Source organism: Ricinus communis, chromosome 5 (assembly GCF_019578655.1).
Source record: "Ricinus communis isolate WT05 ecotype wild-type chromosome 5, ASM1957865v1, whole genome shotgun sequence".
NCBI lineage: Eukaryota > Viridiplantae > Streptophyta > Magnoliopsida > Malpighiales > Euphorbiaceae > Ricinus > Ricinus communis.
In genome coordinates this window covers 22,444,593-22,465,053 of record NC_063260.1, presented here as the reverse complement: position 1 = coordinate 22,465,053, position 20,461 = coordinate 22,444,593, and the positions used below count along the sequence as shown (strand labels likewise).

General features: G+C 32.2%; 2 protein-coding genes across 4 annotated transcripts; one reads left to right on the top strand and one right to left on the bottom strand.

Annotated features, from left to right (window-relative positions):
* Positions 1-5,622: 5,622 nt before the first annotated feature.
* LOC8259201 (GDSL esterase/lipase At5g45920) lies at positions 5,623-9,128 on the bottom strand. Its single transcript, XM_002522495.4, has 5 exons — positions 8,687-9,128; positions 8,362-8,601; positions 7,269-7,336; positions 6,481-6,645; positions 5,623-6,122 (listed from the first exon to the last, which is right to left on the bottom strand). Exons 1-5 carry the CDS (start codon positions 8,783-8,785, stop codon positions 5,963-5,965), a joined length of 732 nt encoding a protein of 243 aa, XP_002522541.1. The 5' UTR covers positions 8,786-9,128; the 3' UTR covers positions 5,623-5,962.
* A 4,515-nt stretch (positions 9,129-13,643) lies between these two features.
* LOC8259203 (pentatricopeptide repeat-containing protein At1g28690, mitochondrial) lies at positions 13,644-18,469 on the top strand. Of its 3 annotated transcripts, none has more exons than XR_001535446.3 (3): positions 13,645-14,180; positions 15,335-17,120; positions 17,198-18,469. XR_001535446.3 is itself a non-coding variant. In XM_015721383.3 (2 exons), exon 2 carries the CDS (start codon positions 15,468-15,470, stop codon positions 17,058-17,060), a length of 1,593 nt encoding a protein of 530 aa, XP_015576869.2. In that variant the 5' UTR covers positions 13,644-14,180; positions 15,335-15,467; the 3' UTR covers positions 17,061-18,469. The 3 variants fall into 3 exon arrangements, 1 of the variants encoding a protein (XP_015576869.2); XR_007216112.1 differs by lacking the exon at positions 13,645-14,180 and adding an exon at positions 14,194-14,407; XM_015721383.3 differs by having other exon boundaries at positions 13,644-14,180; positions 15,335-18,469.
* The last annotated feature ends 1,992 nt before the right edge of the window (positions 18,470-20,461 follow it).

The window sequence follows — 20,461 nt, the reverse complement described above, 5'->3', positions numbered from 1 at the left end:
ATTTATTAATCTACACCTTTATCCAACTTTAAATGTTTGTCTTTCCTGTACTATGTCCTGTACAAATCACTTTTAATATTTTTAAAGATATCCCTAGCATTGTGCAGGAGCCAAAACATTAAAATAACCCTAAATTACCAAAGCAAAAGGACATAAAACAACAAACATCAATTTTTGATTACCAAATAAGGAATCAATGGAGGCTGTTTTTTATTAGTAAACCATGTGGAAAGAGACATTATGCAATATGAAAAGCAGCAATTGCATTTCTCTATGGCGATTCACTTGTGCCTTAATAAATTAACCATGTCAAATGAAAGAAAAGAAAGATTTGGGTTCCATATCTTCTTGCACATATCTTGATTGTTTGGCCCTGTTGCTAATAAATGATTAAGAACCACTTCCACCACTAATTTATGAGTAAGAACTGTCCAAAACTTTGGAAATAAAGAACAGTATTGATGAGTAGACAGACAAGTTATAGTTGGTATGATGATAGATAAATTAGATAGCCATGCCTGAATCTATATACATATGTGCTCGAGTGGGGACATATATATATTTCGTGTATTTCAATGTAATGGAATTGCCTGTTAATAAAGCTGAAAGCTTCTCCCCATGGCGTAGAGAAAAGACAATAGTACACGATGGATTTGTCCTCTCATAGACACCATGACCATTATTGTTTAATATATACTTTGAAATTTCAGATATTTCTCACAACATTTGCATTATAAATTCATGCCCTCTATTACTCTGTAACACACTGGACTAACCATATATGGTGTAGCTACACAACTAAGCAAATTAGTCTTCTTCTATAATTACTTAATACATGGCTAAGTCAAGTACCATTCTGAGCGTTTCGTTGTTGATCTTTATGATTTTATCAGCGAATGTGATTAATTCGCATGCATTGAGTTTTCGTGGTGTCAGGAGTTTGCATAAGAGGATTAATAGCAAGGTTCTTTTGCAACAATTAGGATATGATTTGTCTAAAATGAGGCATGTTATAAAGAAGGGAGTGACCGATGCGGGGACTTCAAGAATCACACCTGGAGGGCCTGATCCTGAACATCACTCTCAACCAACAGCAGCACTGCCTTAAAAAATTATATATTATTATGCGATTTTTGTGAGCTTTTATTGGAATCAGATTTCCTATATTGTTGGAATCCGATATATAGGAAATCTGATTTCAAGAACTCATTTTGTCTTTTCTTTGGAGATGTACTCGACGCGGTGAATGGAGCTTTCGGCAACCTAAATAATGCATGCACTTCACCAGTTGCCATGCCCATTTTCTTCTTGTATATCTCAGCCAGCTTCATAATATTCTGTCTTTTTTGTTTGGATAGACAGCATATTCTATCTTTTCCTTTACTAGTCAAAGTGTGTACTTAGTTGTTACCTAGTATATATACCAATGTGTAATGTGTTAAGGGTGATTTAGAATAGTTTTTGAGCAAGTGTTGCAGTCCTTTCAGATTGTTGAGGGTCCTGACGGCACCAACTTTTAAGTAAGTGTTTGGTTGAACGGTTTGAATCGGTTTAATCAAATAATTATTGAACTAATTATTAATAAATCAGTTGTTGATACAATTAGTTCCTTTTAGGATCTTTTAGTCAACTGACGATGATAATATTTCTTTCATAAGATATGTTCCACTAAATTTTCGGTTCTTGAGACAAGACTTCTGTAATTTCGTATATAATATAATATCGTTTTTCAACTATTACAATTGTTTTCAGAAATGCAGAGAAGACGGGTGTCAAACTTGAGACCCATTTCAAGGTGTGAAAGCCTTTGACCACCAAAATACTGCCTGATATCAATTCACATTTTACAATACTCAGCATCCAACGATGAATTTCAATCTTTCTAGCTCTTCTTATTTATTTTTTTTCAAATAAATACTTTTCTTTTCTTAATTTTTATTCAGTGAGCCAGATACGTGCAATAATTTTAATTGAGCAATATAATGTCGTTTATAATCATAAGGTTAAATATTTATAAATTTTTGAAGGAAAAAATAGCCATTTATTAAACTTTTTACCTCATATTTATATTGTATGGTATTATTTTTTTAATAAATAAATATGTTGCAAGTAAAGTTTTTTTTTCATTTTATATGTTTTTAAACAAAAATAAATCTTATCATTTTACATATACCAAAAACAACAATGTAAAATTTATAAAACTAAAATAATATATAGTACTATTCACTACCATTTGCATTAAAATTTTACTTATTTTTATATTTTATGTATATTGTATGGATACATAATTTCTTTTAAAATATAAGTTATATCCATACTGGTCATTTAAAATTCAAACAACAACAATTCTAAATATTTAGTACCAAATGAGAACAACTTTAAATATTTAGTACAAAATAACAGGTCTGTCGATGATTTGTGAATTGGTAGTTCTAGTTCAGAAATTGTCAGTTCACAATTTCTTGTCATATAAGATTATCTAGTTCTAGTTCTAATAGTATATATATATATATATATATATATAAAAGTAAGTGATGGCAATATGATATTTATCAAAATATTTAGATGTAATTGCAATTGCATTGGATATTTGATAAATGCTGAAGGTACTTATTATTGAGTTTTATTTTATATTAATTTTACTTTCAATTGAGTTTAATTTATTTATTTAGGTTACACCCTAATCAATTATCCATCAAATGACATGTTATACCCATATATGATAATATAAAATATTGCCAATTATCAATCAAAATATCACGAACAAATTAAAAAATGCTCACTTAAATTTATAAATATTCTATGCAATTCTTTTTTTTATTTGTATAAATTGATAAAAAAATGTTTTTAATGTATTTCTAGGCGCATGGCTTGCACCAGAATTTAAAGTATTTTGACAATAATTAATAAATCTTATTTTATTCTATCAAAACTAAAAGACAGATTTTCATACCAATCATTTTTGTTAATTCTATTTTATTTATTTCCTTTAAATATTTAAATAATTCAGAAAGAATGTGTACTAAAAAATTTGTATTTATGTCCTTTTAATTCCAATTTGACTAGGATAGTTTTTCTCCAAATGGCTCTAAATGTCTCATAATTACCTCCAATTTTAAAATTATATTTTACCTAAAAATTGCAAAAATCATTTCCTACAAACTATCTAACTTTAAATTTTTCTTTTCCAATTGCACTTGATATACTTCTTATTAAGATTGGATTTTGATATGCAACCTTTATGAATAAACTTCAACTCAATACATTAATATAAAAACTCCAAAAACTAATTTGTTTCAATCCCTAAGAAATATTAGAATACGGATTCCTTAGAAAGATGATTAAGAATTAGAATTTACAAAACTTGTTCCTTAATTCCAATTTCAAAACACTCCATAAGAAGATGATCAATCTGCTTGAATATTTCTAAGCATATGCATTCTATACAAGAACACAAAGACAAAAGCAAAACAGCTTTTAAGATTTAATAACCAATTATTATTCAAATTCAACTTGATTACATCAAATTTGTATTAGCTTTATATGTCTTAGAATACCCTAAATCTTAACCAATAAGGATTTACATCTCATTTAGGATAAAGATAATCTCCATAACTAATAAAGATAACTTAAACAAAGTCCTAATTAAGGTAAAACACATGCATGTCCACCTATAAGCCTTAAAATCTTAATTTACATAATTCATATAAATGGACCTCATAACATAGACCAAGTTAGGTCTAAAGTCTTCATATACTTTAATTCAGCTTATTTAGTCTTTTTAAGCTCAATTAGATTCATTCAAGCTCGATAAACTGAATTAGATTAATGAGCTTTGAATTTAAATCCAGTTCTTCAAGCCTTAATGTGTCCTTAGCTGAAATATCTCGGATATGCTCATTGAATTGTAATTTGAATCGGATTAAGACTTCTAGTTGAATTAGGATTCCTTTCGTTACTTGAACTCCTAATACCATTAAGACTCCTTGTTGGATTAGGATTCCCAATTGAATCTGAAATCCTTATTGGATTAGGATTCCTTGAGCTAGAAGGATTTGCATCGTCAAAATTTTTTGTTGCAGTAGGATTTGTAGTGCTAGTATGGTTTGTATCAGATTTTTTTCTCCTCATCCTTTTTCTTACTCTTGTTTAATTTTGTTCTTTCTTCTTTATTATCCATCAATTCTTTCAAATTTTAGTTTCAGTTTCTTGAGTTGGATAATTATCTCCAAAATATTAATAATTAGTTTGTTCAAAAAGTTTGAATGAGAAAACTTTGAGTGATAATGTAGAAATTAAATTATAGAAAAGAATATTAATAAAACTAATGAGATAATATTAAAAAAATTGTGTCGAAACTTTTTATAAATAATAAATAATTTGGATTTATATACTAATTCTAGAAAGAGAGTGGCTATTATAATGTATATGGACTTTGGAGAGAGAGAGAGAGAGAGAGAATGAGAATTTATTGTGTGAAAAAAAATTAAACCACAATATTATTTATAGACAATCAAAAAAATAAAAATTATCAAGAATATCCTTATAAATTGTTAGTGACTGTTATAAAGGGCAAATTGGTAACTTTTTTTTATAAACTAAATATTTAATTATAAAAAAGGAGAAAAAAGCCATTGCATCGGTCATTATGCTGCGGTCATTTAATTATTTTTGCATTCATATTCCAATGGTAATATTTTTTGAAGAAAAAAAGATTTATTATTCTTTTTATAGCTGAAATTGAAACCGTTGATTGTGATTCTGATTAAAAGATAATTAACTTGGAATTAGTCTTTACAGCTCTGTATTGATTTAAAAATGATTTTAGATAATGACGGATTCCGATTCGATTTTGATCGATATGATTTTGAATCCAAACCTTCTTATTATTAGGCCTATCAAATAATAAATTTATACGAGTCACCGTCACCGATTAGTTGTATTGGACCAGTGCAACAAAATCCTAAATACTCAAACAAGTACTTTAAATATAATGAGAGATTGCGAATACTAAGAAAGAACAAAACCAAGCTCATATGAGTAGCAATAGTCACATAGTTAATTAATCTCAAAATTGAGTAAGGCGTATGTTAATTAATGTCGTTTGCATTATTGAAATTAAATCACAAGTTCCATTTAAAAAATAAATCTAAAATGACAACTTCAAAGTGTCATTTGGCAAATATGATTAACTATATAAGTTATCCATAGATCGTGGTTTTGATCATAGCAGAGATGCCTTGAAAATAAAAGCTTCACGATGAGATGAAAATGAAATGTGCAGAACTTGAACAAACTCTTAACAAGACAAAAAAAAAAGAAAGAAAGAAATTGCAACATGATCATTGTCCCTTTTTGCGGTTTTTAGTCGTCGTTTTTGCTTTCTGTTTCTTTGCCGAAAACGACAGGTAAATTTTTTGGCCTAATTGCCATTTGACATTCGATGAGCCAAAACCAACATGCCTTTTGGTTGATAGTAATAATACGTACAATTTTGTATTCAACTAGGAACACATATGACCATGAGCTTCTGCCTCCCAAAATACCTTTGAGCTTGTTCTATTAATTTTGCCCCAAATTTGATATGCAATTTGATTTTTAAGGTTCAGACAAGTCCTCAACTATTATAACATGTATCAACCTGGATTGAGAGGCCATCTGCTTCTTGATTTCTTATCTCCTATCACATCATTACTAATTAACAAAAAAAATATTGTTATTTCACAGGCTAATACCCTTAATTTATCAACACCTCAGCACCTAAGCCGGATGCACTAAAAGAGAGGGTGACTGAGTATGTCTTAACTTTACCAAATTATTCTTTTGAACAGCTAAAGCTAATTCAACAGTTAACCAAGATCAATCCCTTAGCTGCTCATAACATAGATCTACTGCCATATGCTAACCCTGTTATACAATAGAAGAAGACCCTATCGATGATATTGCATTATGCAAAGTGTTTTTAGTTCTCAAACACCTTAAGCGGATCATTAGGGTCAATATCCGATATAAGTGGTAGATCAACCGGCATCGTCTCTGGACTCAAGCCATGTTCCTTCAGCTTCTCAATCACTTCGTTGAACACAACCTTGTTCCCGCTTTGTGTTAGATGCAAACCATCTCTGCATTTCCAAGTAGGAGATGATTATCAGGAAAAAGTATTAGGCAAGAATTAATGGACTTAGAAATATGAAAATATAGTAAATATTTTTGCTGATCTAGATATTAATAAAGAGCAATATAATTGAATACCTCAGTCCATAATGTTTCTTTAATGCTATGGATCCTAAACTGACATCGGCAATTTGAAATCATGTAAGAATGCGATTTCCAATTACTAACTATGAAACATATAATCCTATAATGTAGAAATCTTGAAAATAGCAACATTCATACTTTTAATAAAATCTAAAGACTGTTCATGAAAACATTCTTTGAAAACTTATGTTGTTCAAACAAGCATGATAACTTCCAAAATACCTTAGGTAAGCCTTTTTCCAGTCAGGAAACTGCTGCATCTTAGTCCATATATCTATCACTGGGCATCCACATTTTTCTGCAGCAGCAACGCATGCCTTTGCATAAGCACCGGCAGCTTCGTTAGTCCTCTCAGGCAGACCCATGAGATTCTCAACATAAGGATACCTGCATATTTTCAACAATTTCTTTTCACCAAATTTACATTCTATTGCCAATTGGCAAATGCTAGATGCTTCAACAATTTGTTTGGTATTAAGGAACACCAGACAACATGGAACATACAAGAACTTAGGGGTTACTTCCATGATGGTGACCAAGCTTTCCATTTTATTTCTTTTTTGGTACCAAACTTTTATTTGTGTCATTTTGGTACCTAAATATAGATTATAGTATCACTCTCAAACAATTTATTCTACATTGCAGCTACTTAATTTTAACTCATTTTATATCATGAATCCTACTAATTCTAGCATTTCCTATCCAAAATTTTATTTCTAATCCCAACTCTAAAAATTACATTTCATGCATAGGGGTAAATACAATTTCTAGAATTATAGTTAAAAGGTAAAATTCCGAGTGAGAAATGACTAGAATTAGTGAGGTGTGATTTAAAATGAATTGAATATCAAATGGTTGTCACATAGTTATAATTCGTCTAAATTCATCTATGAGTGATACAATAATTGAAATTTGAATACTATGAAAACAAACAAAAATATAATGACCATCCAAACAATTAACCCCAAGAACTTATTAGCAAACAAAGGGTGCATATAATGAAACCATACAGGAGGCGTGCAGCTTCATCAATGGGAGGAGGAGTGATGAGCAGAACAATGGTATTTGGCCAGCGCGTCTGAGACAGAAACAAAAAGGTGTAAAGTTCCAATCTCAAAGAACCTATAATCAAATGGTATAGCTCGTGGGAGATAGCTCCGAACTACTAGATGTGAACTGTAAGATTATAATAAAAGTATCATGTTTGTGCATGGACCATAATTAACCCTTTTAACTAAAAGTTTTAAAAGAATTCCCACAATATTAACAACCCTAGAAAACAACAACAAAACCAGCAAAATAAACGCACTCCATCAGTGGTCATGATGGAATACCAAATAGGGTCCCATATATATATATATATATACAAGGATTGTGACACGCTCACACGCTCGAATCTTGGACCATCAACTAAACTTAATATCAATCATCAATTAGCTAGACGTGAAATGATGAGTTCTATAGAAATGGCTGCGTTATGCAAAAGGACAACTCATTGAGAAAGACATTAGCTTTTTTTCTTCTTTTGTTTTTTCACAATATACTTATATAAGCAATAATAACAGCAAAAATGGCCAACATTAACAACGACAACTGGGCCTCAACCACCACACGTTTTGTTTGGCGTCACTTCTCTCTTTACTTTAAACCTAATCATACCCCATTATTCATCTATCAATCACCTAGATTAAACTTTTGTCAACCCAATGTACTATCTTGATCAAACCACAGAACTAATGTAAAATTCTACGATTGACAATTAAGAAATAGGCTCTGGCTCAGGATTACTGAAGTGCTGCGCAATGCAACATTATGAATCCCAATTATATATCGGAATTAACTATATATGCATCATATGATTTCCAAGAGGAATGGGCAATAACTGGACCAGCAACTCGGACTGAAAGCCACTAGCTCACTAATAGAATTAGAATATATGCGTGTGTAAGAAGAATGATTGATCTAGTCAGTACAGAGATTCAGGTGCAACTTGTGAAGGGGCCATATGGTAAGGATATCATATTTATGGTGTATGAATCTGAATCTTAAACAAACCAATTTGTATGTTCACACGTGTAGATAAGGATACAAAGAGGTATATACCTTGAAGAATGTAAAAATGGCGTGAAGGTTTTGCTCGTATTCTTGTAAAGGCACGTGTTGGAAACCAGAGCATCTATCAGGCAGGCAAGCATCGTTAGCACCAAAAAACACAGTTACAGCTAATGGCAGTTCACAACCACCATCTCCTCCGACTCCTTCAACTGCCGGAAACACCCTTTCTGCCACCTTCAAAGCCCATCTTGTATTGTACCCACTATACCCTCTCAACATCACATCTACCTGAAAAATGAAACAGGAAGAGTAACTAAAGAAGTAAAGATTCATGTTTGTGTCAAAATCAAGGAAGAAAAAAATAACTTAATACCGTGCGAGCAAAATGGTTAGCAAGAGCAGCCCCCCAGCCACCTTCATCAAAGGACTCTTCAGTAATTGAGTCACCAAAAAGATAAATCTTAGGCCTCATTTTTTTTTTTTTTGACAAATCTCAAATGGGTATTAGTAAGAAAAGTGATCACTTGACTCAAATTTCTTTCTCTTCCTTTCTTTCTCTTATAGAGAACGCAAAGACTGAAACTATCTTGATACCATTTACATGACACATGCAATATGTGAAACCTGTTTAGAAGAACCCAGAAAGCACACTGAAAGTCTGGTATTTATTGCTCTGCTTAAATAAAAAGCCGAACTTTCCTTTAAATGCTCATCTAACCCAAAGAAAGATGTGTTATAAATCTTACACAAAGAGAACAGATAGAAAAAAGTTAAATATTTTTCTTTTTTAGGATTTCTTGGTTGCTTGGACTACCAGTTTGCTGCGTAGCTTATTATATATTACTACTACTACAGTATAGTTGAGAGATTCATTCATTGCCAACTACTTCGTGGAACCAAAAGGTGATGTCAAGGACCAAAGTAGACACGATAGCTAACTATATTACAGAATTGCCACTGCCAAAGTAACTACTTTCTAGTTGGGGATCCTTGTAATCTAACGGTTGAAAACAATTGGTTGTGCCCTCGTAGTTTCACCAACTAGAGAAGAATTTATAGTGTGTTATTGTCACGGAACTGCCATTGCTACTACTCCTACCGGACACTGAATTGCTGACATAACTGATCATTGAGCATAGACTTTACATTAAATTTTAGGTAAGGGGATGGTCTCTTTCTCTTTCTCTTGTGGGCTGGCCTATTGGCTATGGGTCTTCTTTGCAGCTCTATACTGCATTTTAGAGGCATGGTTTTGCCTTGGGTGAGTTGGATTTATTGTCTAACAGAATCTTCTGTTGAGCTCCTGACTCCTATTTTTTATATTGCTAAAAAACCGCCCCATCTAAAAATTAAAAAACATAATGGTATAAAATTGCAGCAGAATGTAATTATGATAGATTTACAATAAGTTTGAGGTATTTTGACTTTGTAATAAATGAGCACACGTGATGTTTATACATAATATCAACAAATGTTCGATCCAATCATGTAAAGGGGATATGTAATTTTTGGTTTTGGAACTCTAAAGTCTAAAATGAAATGACGGAAGAAGAAGATGCATTTGACCAAAGAAAAGAACATCTCTGTGAATGAAGTGGTGCATTCGGTGGCGTCGCGGCTATCATTCCATGAATCAGCTTATAGTTATTGTTGATTTTCTTTAAATCTATTGTACATATATTCAGACACGTAATTTTTATATTTTTTGAAATATTTATTACTATGTTGATTCTTAATTGGATATTAGTTTTATAATTTTAAAAATTTATTAATAAATTACTTTTCTAATTATATGATAATTCTTATTTTTAATTTAATATTTATTCATATAAATATATTTAATAAATTAATTAATAAAATTAACAGATTTTCCTCGTTTGATATATTATCAGTTATATTTTTATTTAATAATTATTATACAATATATATATTATTTGTTGTTAGTTAACTTAAATTATATATATGTGAATTTTTTAAAAAATTAATTCAAATTTTATGAATTATAAGTGTTTATAATAAAATTAATATCAAGAGTAGGCGATTTGGTGTCATAAAAGTAGAATTTTTTAATTTAATTTCACCAATTTCTTATATTTAAAATAAATGGCATAATTTATTTTAAACCTAAAAACTTCGAAGGAATTTAACAAGTTAGGAAATTGCTTAAAATTTAGTAACTTTTTGTATAATTAGGTCTACTGTTAAAAAGAATCAAAGTCGAAGAGAATATGATAATGAAATTATTATTATTTTTTTAACACAAGGCCATGAATGGATAATGAAATTATTTAAGCATGGATGATTGCAATAACACATAGTACTTTTTTTTATGATCAAAAGCCCTTTAACTATATCAACTATAATTCACAACTCTGATGCTCTTTAGACCTGCACAGTCCAATGAATTCGCTTTTAAACTAATTTTTTGACAAGACACTGAGAGATAATAATAATAATAAAGTAGAGAAAAATAATATTATTATATTCTTGACATGGACAAAAGATTATGACTACGGTTCCCTGGAAATTTGCATAACTTTCTTAAGGATTTTTGTAGAAGACAATTGGGTTTTTGTTTTTATGAGAAAGAATGACAATTAGATTTGATCTTTGTTGAACAGTATAAAATTTTAATTTGAGTTTTGAAAAATTATATTTTAAAAACATTTCATTGAGAGTGTCTAGAGCTTGTTTTATTTAGTCTTGAAATTAATATTTGTAATAATGAATTCAGCTCTAATCTAAATTATTTATGAATTTAAAAATATTTTACAGTAGAAAAAGACTAGTATAATCATGATTACTGAGAATCACTACCGCTAATTCTTTTTTTTTTTTTTTTGCCTTTTCTTAAGTTATAAGAATTTATAAGAAAATTAAAAAGAAAAGAACTCGTACGAATTTTGCATGTGTGATTTCTTATATACTTCTTATTTTCCTTGCAGAATTTCCTTCGTTTCTGCAGGATTCTAGCTCTTATTCCCATACTTTTCTAAGCAACCAAACAAAAAGATAGTGATGATTAAGATGTGGGCGTCTAAGGGGTCGAATATTATTTGCGTCTGCACGCCAAGAAAGATACTTTAATTGCCATGCACAATTGTGTTTCATAATTTTATTTTAAGCAATTGATACTGACGTTCCTTTTTTAATTATTTTGAAATAAGATAAATAATTATTACTTTGTGAGATTTCTTTAAATATAAGTGTGTAATCAATGTTAATCATAAATGACTTAGTTAGTAGTTTGATGATAAAAGAAGTTTCAAGTTTTGATTATCTCTATCACTCATCTACTAATAATTCAATATTATATACTTAAGATGAGGAGCAGAGAGACTGAGTTGAGAAAATATTTTGTAATTAAATTTTACTTATATGAGCCCTCAATTTTTTAAATATTTTTGTTTCAGCCTCTAAATTATTAATTAATTTTTATTTATTTGTCTTAATTATCATACATTCTGTAAGTCTTAATTTTATTTGCTGTACTTTTAATATTTTCCATTTATAAATATATAAAAGTTACTCCTTATTAGACCTGAAATGGAAAAGAAGAAGGAATTATGTGAAAGAAATTATGAAAGGAGAGGCCATTTGGTCCACTAGGCATAAAAAGAAATTAAGAAATGAGAAGTGAAGAGATTGATGCAACCTCTTAAGCTCAACTTGCAAATGCATAATCATTGCGTTAATCAATGATTAACTTGGTTAATAGTAACCAATTAAAAGAACAAACAGAAGGTGCGTGAAGGATGTAGAATCAAAATAGACACTGTTTTATGATTGCCCACAATATTAAAAAAAGGTTTCTCATGCGTCATTTGCTTTATTATTAAAGATTATCGTTGCAGGTGGGGATCCACACAGTACCTCTTACAGAATTGTAACTCACCCCAAAACACTTTTTATCTTCAGAACCAGCAAAGTACTGATAAGCTGATCCTCCCAAAGCTTTCTCATGTACATACATTCAATAGATAATTTACAATCTTACACATTTTTTTCATATAATTCATACATAGATATTTTAAAAGCATATTCTTTTATATAAAATAAAACTTTGAAATTAGCAGGGGAGATAATGCAGGAAACCCCTTGTTAGCTCTCTGAAAACAGTTATTCAAGCTAAACACACATGTGCATTGGAGCACCATGAATTTACCAATTACTCAGTTGTATAACAAATTGGCTTTAGAGACAGTTGACCTGCCAAAAGGGTTAAGTATCAATTTAGCCCCCCTAACTTATAAGCTAGGTCCAGTTAGTCCTAAATTAAATCACGGCCCCATTAACCCATATATTTCATAAAATATCCAGTTTACTCCAATTTTAAGCAAGTGCATCTCACACACATCAATGCCAAAGTGACCTGAATTAAGAAAAATATAAAATATAAAATTTATTTTTTTTTCATTTTCCTTTTCATTTTTTAATGAAAATTCCTTTTTTATGCAATTTCATGAAAAGTGTTTTCAATTGAAAGTCTTAACAGAATGAATTAAATAACAAATCATGATAAACTAAAAAAATTCATCACAAAATTAGATCACAAATTCATCACAAAAAGAAAAGTTGATGGGCACATATGGGTATGGGGTTAAGGGGAGATAGCGATGGTTGTTGCATAAGATGGCAAAGATGGGTATGGCAAGGGGACCACTATTGTGCTTCTGCGATACGACGGCGATACTTTTGCGCAATAGCGATAAAAGTGTTCATTGATCTCTATGATGTTTGAAATTTTAAAGAGTTTTGGAGAAGAAAAGAAACAAATTAGAAAAATATTGATTTATTTTAATTTTTTTTACTTTTATAAAATTACTTATTTAATTTTTTAAAATTAATAAATGCGTATTTTACACACATATTGCTATGGTCAGAGTAAGGGCTGAATCGCTAAAATTATCAAATATGTTGGATAATTTGGTCATAATTTTTAATTTGGAGTTAATTAGACTGACTTGCAAGTTTAGGAGGCAATTACTACTTGAACTCCTGCCAAACTAGATAGGATAATCTTAGTTTTTGTGTTTTTAGTTTTCCGTAGGTAATTAAGATGGTAGATGGTGGCCATTCTTTCTCGGTAATTGATATGGTATTATAGATATTTTGAGTTAATTTAAGATGAAAGATTTATTAATAAAATAATAAATTATTCTTTTTTACCAATTATAACTAATATAGACAAAAAAATTCAGCAATACTTGCATTTTATTTCATCGATTGTATAAATTTTTAAGAAAAAATTCAATTTTACCTTTTATTAAAAGTACAATCTTTATGACACTTTCTCAGGTAATAGTTGCTTCTTCCATAGTGGTTTTCATGTCTTTTCTAGCTACCATGTGACCATATCTTTCAATATTGTAATATAGCATTAGCATAAATAACATAGTGCACACACAATAAACATCATAAATATTTATCCTCCACCTGTTTCTTTAAGATCAAACCCAAGACATGTCCAGAGAATGTTAAATCTTCACATATGGAGTATGACAAGGCTCGGAACGAATATCTTCTATTAATTCCAAGAGAAGTTACTGATTTCATATTGATCCTTGTCAAGTTCAGTTCCTTCAGAAGGGCTCAAGTGTTTGGACTCAGAGCTGTCTTTACTTATGCTTTCAGCTGCAAGCCCTCTAGCCGCAGAGAAATTAACCAGTCCAAAATTAACAGCTCCTATCGCACTTTCCACCGCTGCTTTAATTGACCCAAGAAGGTTCTTCCCCGCTCTGTCTGGACTAGTTAAAGACCATGAAAGTGAAAGAAAAATCAGGCATAGAGAAGCTCTAAACCTTGCCATTTTCAGGAAATTGAATGTTTGTTGTTTCTTGTGTTGCAGAGTTTCGAACAAACGAGAGGTATGCATTTTATATATATATATATATATATATATATATATATATATATACCGCTAAATTCCAACCAAATCTCTTCTAAGTCAAGAGTAGACAAAACATAGAACTCAAAAGCAAATGATATGGATGCATGGTGTCGTCAAAAGCAAAGGCAAAGAGTGTCAAAGCCTACTTAGCCCCTAATTCCTGATATCAGCCTGGTCTGATGATATGGCTCAACCATCAACCAGGTATGATTAAGTCAGCAATGAGAGAGAATTTCTTTCCCTGATCACCAAATGCAGCATCTTCGTGAAAAATTGGTGCATGATAAATTCTTAGATAGATTCAAATTGCAACGTTATTTTATAAATAAATATTGAACTTATCTTAATATTTCTTCACTCTCTGCTTTCTATCTTCATCTTTGTTCAACATTTAGTAGAATAACTCGGCAAATCCATATGGCTGAAGGTCATACCATCTTTGCTCTTAGAAATGCAGTCCTTTAGGAGCGTGATATAGATTGGCAGAAGGTGATCTTCGAAGGAGATACAAAAGGAGTCATCCAGTGTGCAGAAAACTCAGTTCCATGTCCTAGTACTGCTGTTAATATTTCCTTAGATAGCTCCTCTATTAGTTTTATCCTTTACAGTGTCAGCCTAGAATTTTTAATGGTTTGGCTCATAATGTGGCCAAATCTGTTTTCTCTTTCTTTCTTTATGTAATTCTCTTTTTTTATCTATGGAAAAAAGAAAAGAAGTTCATATTCCTCTCTCAATGAGAAAAAGAACGCATGAGGATGCTCTTAGCAACTTGTTATATCCTACTCCACTATATTTGTCAGGTGGATCGTATTCCTAAGTCAATTCACATTGTTCGAGAATGTTTTTGCAATTTGGTTGCCTCCTTTAACAAGAAATTGTATACCCTTATTATGGGAACTTTTGCACTCGCTCGACATACACACTTTACACTTTACACTTGACAAGTATTTTTACAGTTTTAGTGTTTTAAGGTGAAAATACTTTTATTTATTTATAATTTAATACAACGATTTATCATAATCACATCAAAATCATCACCATATATACCAACAGGCGCAGTTTATATATACTATGCGGTTATCTATTTCCATTAGATGAGTAATAACCGATGAACTTTTAACTCATTTTCAGAATTGGTAAATTTCAAGGCATCAAACGACGCGCTGCACACCAATTGTAACAGTCTTTGTTGGGGAGGGATAAATAAAGTGATGGGAGGCCGCCACCTGAAACTGAAGAAAGCAAGAGTTAGTTAAATAGGAAAATGAAAAATGCAAAATTTTGCTATGTAACACCTTGTATGCTCTCATCCACTAAAACCTACACCTCTCATGCTCATTCAAATCCAATCTTACCTCCAAATGAAGAATACCTCTTCCGCTCTACTGCCGCCGCTCTATCTTCAGCTCTTCAAGACCACATTAACTCAAACACTCCTTTTCACGGCCAGAAGATTCATGCCCATATTGTAAAAACTGGTTTTATACCCAATACCAATGTCTCCATTAAACTTCTCATTCTTTATTTGAAATGCGGCTGTTTGAAATATGCACGCCAAATGTTTGATGAATTGCCTCAACGAACTCTTTCCGCTTATAATTACTTAATTGGTGGGTATTTAAAACTAGGGTTAGTTCAAGACTCGATGAATTTAGTACGTAGGTTAGTTCTCGAGGGTCAAAGGCCTGATGGATTCACATATTCGATGATTTTAAAGGCTTCAACTAGTGGTGACAATGTGACTTTGAGTTGTAATTTAGGGAGTGTAGTTCATGGTCAAATATTGAAATCTGAAGTTGAGCCTGATGATGTTCTTTATACGGCACTTGTTGACTCGTATGTTAAGAGCGGAAGGGTTGGCTATGCAAGGAAAGTTTTTGATATGATGATGGAAAAGAACGTGATATGTTCGACTTCTATGATTTCAGGGTATATGAACCGAGGTTCTGTAGAAGATGCTGAAGAGATATTCGAGAGGACGGTAGAAAAAGATGTGGTGGTTTTCAATGCGATGATCGAAGGTTATAGTAAATCAGTTCAAACAGCCGAGAAAGCTCTTGAGGTTTATGTTGAGATGCAACGATATGGGTTCAGGCCAAATTTGTCAACTTTTGCAAGCGTCATCGGGGCTTGTTCTGTATTGGCAGGATTTGAGATTGGCCAGCAAGTCCAGGGTCAGCTTTTGAAGAGTGAGTTTTTCACAAATGTAAAAACAGGAAGTGCTCTTATTGATATGTATTCAAAATGTGGAAGAATTGAGGATGCTAGAAGAGCTTTTGAACAGATGCCAGAGAAAAATGTGTTTTCGTGGTCGTCCATGATTGATGGATATGGGAAGAATGGAAGACCCGATGAAGCACTTCAGCTTTTTCATAAAATGCAAGATTGTTGTATTGAGCCTAATTATGTTACTTTCCTTGGTGCTCTCTCAGCTTGTGGACATGCTGGCTTAGTTTCTAAAGGCCGTGAGATTTTTGAGAGCATGGAGAGAGAGTACTCACTGAAACCAGGGATGGAGCATTACGCATGCATGGTTGACCTGTTGGGACGTGCAGGAAGTTTAAACCTAGCATGGGAATTTGTCATGGGAATGCCTGAGAAGGCCAGTTCTGATGTTTGGGCAGCTTTGCTTAGTGCATGTAATCTGCATGGCAATGTAGAGATGGCAAGTGTAGCTGCTAATGAACTTTTTAAGCTAAATGCTGAAGGTCGGTCTGGTGCATATGTTGCACTATCTAATACCTTGGCAGCTGCTGGAAAATGGGATGGGGTAACTGAGGTGAGGGAGATAATGAAATCAAGAGGTATATTGAAAGACACTGGTAGCAGCTGGGTTGGGACCGAAAGTGTCTTATAAGCTTCAGGTAGGGTAGGCTAGCATATTGAGTCAGAAGAGATGGCCTCTTTGAATTTCTTGGTAAGACATGTTTAAATTTAATTGTTTATTGAAGGTCATTGTGTTAAAAGATTTTCACTGTTTATCATGCTCCTCAGAACAATGCTCCACTATAATTGAAGCTTCAAAGACTATGTCAATCAACTTGCTGTGGGATTGTAATTTAGCTGAGATGGAGGCAGCAATAAATATGGTGGAAACAGACAGATGAGTAAATTTCAGAAGTTAGGGTTTAGTACAGAAGAATTTGGGATGAGGACCAAAGAGATCTTATCAATTGCTTACCTGTTTTGTTAACCTTGTCCAGGATTTGGGTCCTGGTGCGCAAAGGCTCTAGCTATTATTATGTTGGGTGGATAAACAACTGATTCTGCAGGAGAGTTTATCAATATTAATTGGTGTGCTGTACAGGTCCTAAACTGAGTAAATAAAACCTGTGACAGAACAAGTTTTTTGTCTGCTTGATGGTTACAGTATTAGCCATATACTAATCTTGAACTTTGACTGCGGTAAATTAAGTAAATTTTAGTGAGTTTACACGTTACTTCAATGCCTGAAAATTCTCGTGGGGTAAAAGAAGAAAAATGCCCGAAGGTGCATGCTTGTACAACATTTAGTCGCAGCAAACAATTACTTCTTGTAGTACAATTTGAATTTTGATTGCAGTGGTGGAACTGGCAAGGAGAAGTCTGCAAGGAGGCCAGGTTAGACTCTAGTATGCATTCTTGAGTTGAATAGTCAGTATCAAGGTTCTAATTTAGATTCATCATTCATTAATTCTTCGGTTCGATAGAAAGTGTAATCTGTAGAAGGACGGTGTATCCTGTAGAAGGATGACTGCAAAGATTCATAATCACTAAAGATAATTGTGGGCTATGGAGGTAGCAATGCATTGTTTAGAAAGAAAAGCAAAAAGTTTAGGAGAGGATGTATTGTATTCTGTTTATTAGGTAACTATACGTGATTCAGGGAGGAGAAACATGTGATTTTGGAGAAGATGGATTCAGGGAGTGTTCGGGAGAAGATTGGATGTATACAGAGAATCTTCTTTTTTAAAAAAAATTGTGTACTCTCTTTGCAGGCTACTTGAAAGTAAAGCCAGAAACACAATATGCAACAGGCTTCTAATGTAATAACTTATCTGGAGTGGATGGGATGATGTTGTGAGAGATTGTGGTATTGATTATTTTCATTGATTTTGTTACTCGATGTTTTGATCTAATCGGTTGGCTTACAATCTCTAGAAGTTCAAACTTTCTTGCCTAATTATGTTTCTCATGGACTTGGCGGATTGAGATGTGCAGCCAGTGTTTGGTTATCTATGTTTAAAGACTAAAAAGTTAATGAAAAGAAATTGGTCTTTTCGTGGAGGGTTGCTATCAGTTCTCTTTATGACCAGTTTTGCGATGCAGCTATATTTTGGAATTTTAGCTCTTAATAAAATAGGAAGTAAAATTTAGATTTTCAGTACAAACTCTGCAATATGTTCTTTCCTAAAACAGAAAATGTTGTGTTCTCATTAGCTACCAATGTATATTCTGAGTTTACAAGGGAAACTCCTAGTTTTAATCTCTATCTAAAAATGCAATTTTCCAGATTCTATGATCATCGTGGATTTAAGAAATTGTATGTAAATAACAAGGAGAACTGGGGCGTCTTTGTTACTACTCTTTACTTGTAAAATTGTAATTTCATCTATCAGTTGACAATAATTTAGTATTTCTTTTTAAGGATATAATGCTCATGCAAAATGAGATCTTAGAAATCTTTTCGTCAGGCATAAAGCAAGAATTTGAAACTTGTTTACCATGGATGACTGAACATTAGCTGTATAACCATCAATCTTCATAACTTGCAATTTCGTAATGCTGCATGCTGTATCCATCTTGCAACTTCTTAATTTCATTTTAATGCTTCTCTTGAGAAGTTGAAACACTTTCGGAGGCAGACATCAAGTGATCAAATGCATTAGCATGGATTTGATTTTTCTCCAGATAATGGTGTTCTGCTGTTTTTAATAGACTGGTACCCTGTCCGTGAACCATACAAAACCAAATGATGTTCATTGGGCAATAAGCAAAGACTATTATTCTTCACCGCCTTCAACTAATACTTGCTGATATCTTGGTAATTTGCTTGGTATTGGAAAATTAGTGGTAAGTTAAACTTGACATGTATTGAGGTTTCTTTTTGATATTTTAAGCTTTATTTGTATTGAGATTTCTGTCTGATCTCTTAAGCTATATTATTATTCTTCTATCTTTAATGTCTATTTTTGTAACGTTGTCAGATTGACAAATTTATCTGAAGAGTTTATTAGGGCAGGTTCAGCCGCTATTCTGTCCACAATTTTCATTCTTTCTGGTCCTGTTCTTGGAAAAAGTTGCAAATTTAGGTTGGTAAGGATTTATATAAACCTACTTATTGCACTGTCCCAACATTCTAATTGCAATGTTCATTAAAGACGCCGGGTGCAGGTTCTACAATATGTTTTTGTGCTTAAAGCTTGTGTGTTATAGTTGGCAGATTATCGTTTTAAGAAGTCGGAGAACCAAAAGGGTGGACGGATAATCCACCACTTGCTTTGTGTTGCTCCCGAAAGAGTTTGGCAATGACTATAATAACATTGGATGAAACATAGAATTTGGAACATTTTAATCAATATTAAAGAGAAGCATAATAAGAAACTATCCATATATTAATCAATTGAAGGAAGTAGGTTGAGCTTCTTTAGAAGTAGTCTATAAATCATTAAATAAGCAATAAATTATATAATACAGAGCCGCAAATAAGTTGATCAAACGCGTTTATGCCATTCCAGCAGTGAACTCCTCAACCGAAATAGCATTATTTTTCAAAGACAATCTTCCTTTTTAAAGGTTACTGTAGGTAGAAATAGAGTAGTTGTTGAAGAAGCCCCAATACCTGTTGAAGACACACCAAAACCACCAGACCATGGCAACAATGTTCAACAGTCAAAAACTGTTAAAGACCAACAGTCTTTGACTGTTGGATATGGCCTCAGAACTTCTGATCATCACAGGCCTATTAGGGAAAAGGAGCAACACTCTCTCCTAAGGGAAAAAGGCTGCTTCTACCTTCCCCTAAGCTAGAATTGAACGTTGGAGTGCAACAAGCAGCAAGAAATAACAATAAGACCGTTGCATTCAAAAACTAGTATATAACAGGATACTCCTTTCTCATGTAATCTCAGAATACTAACAATTACTGTATATTCATCATTGATAATAGAAGCTTAAATTCATCAGTAGTCAAGTACTTTTAAGGAACACAGATTTTATAAATTTAAGGGGAATAGCAACGTAAGTACTCAAGTATACTTGAAACATCCAGCCGGTGCC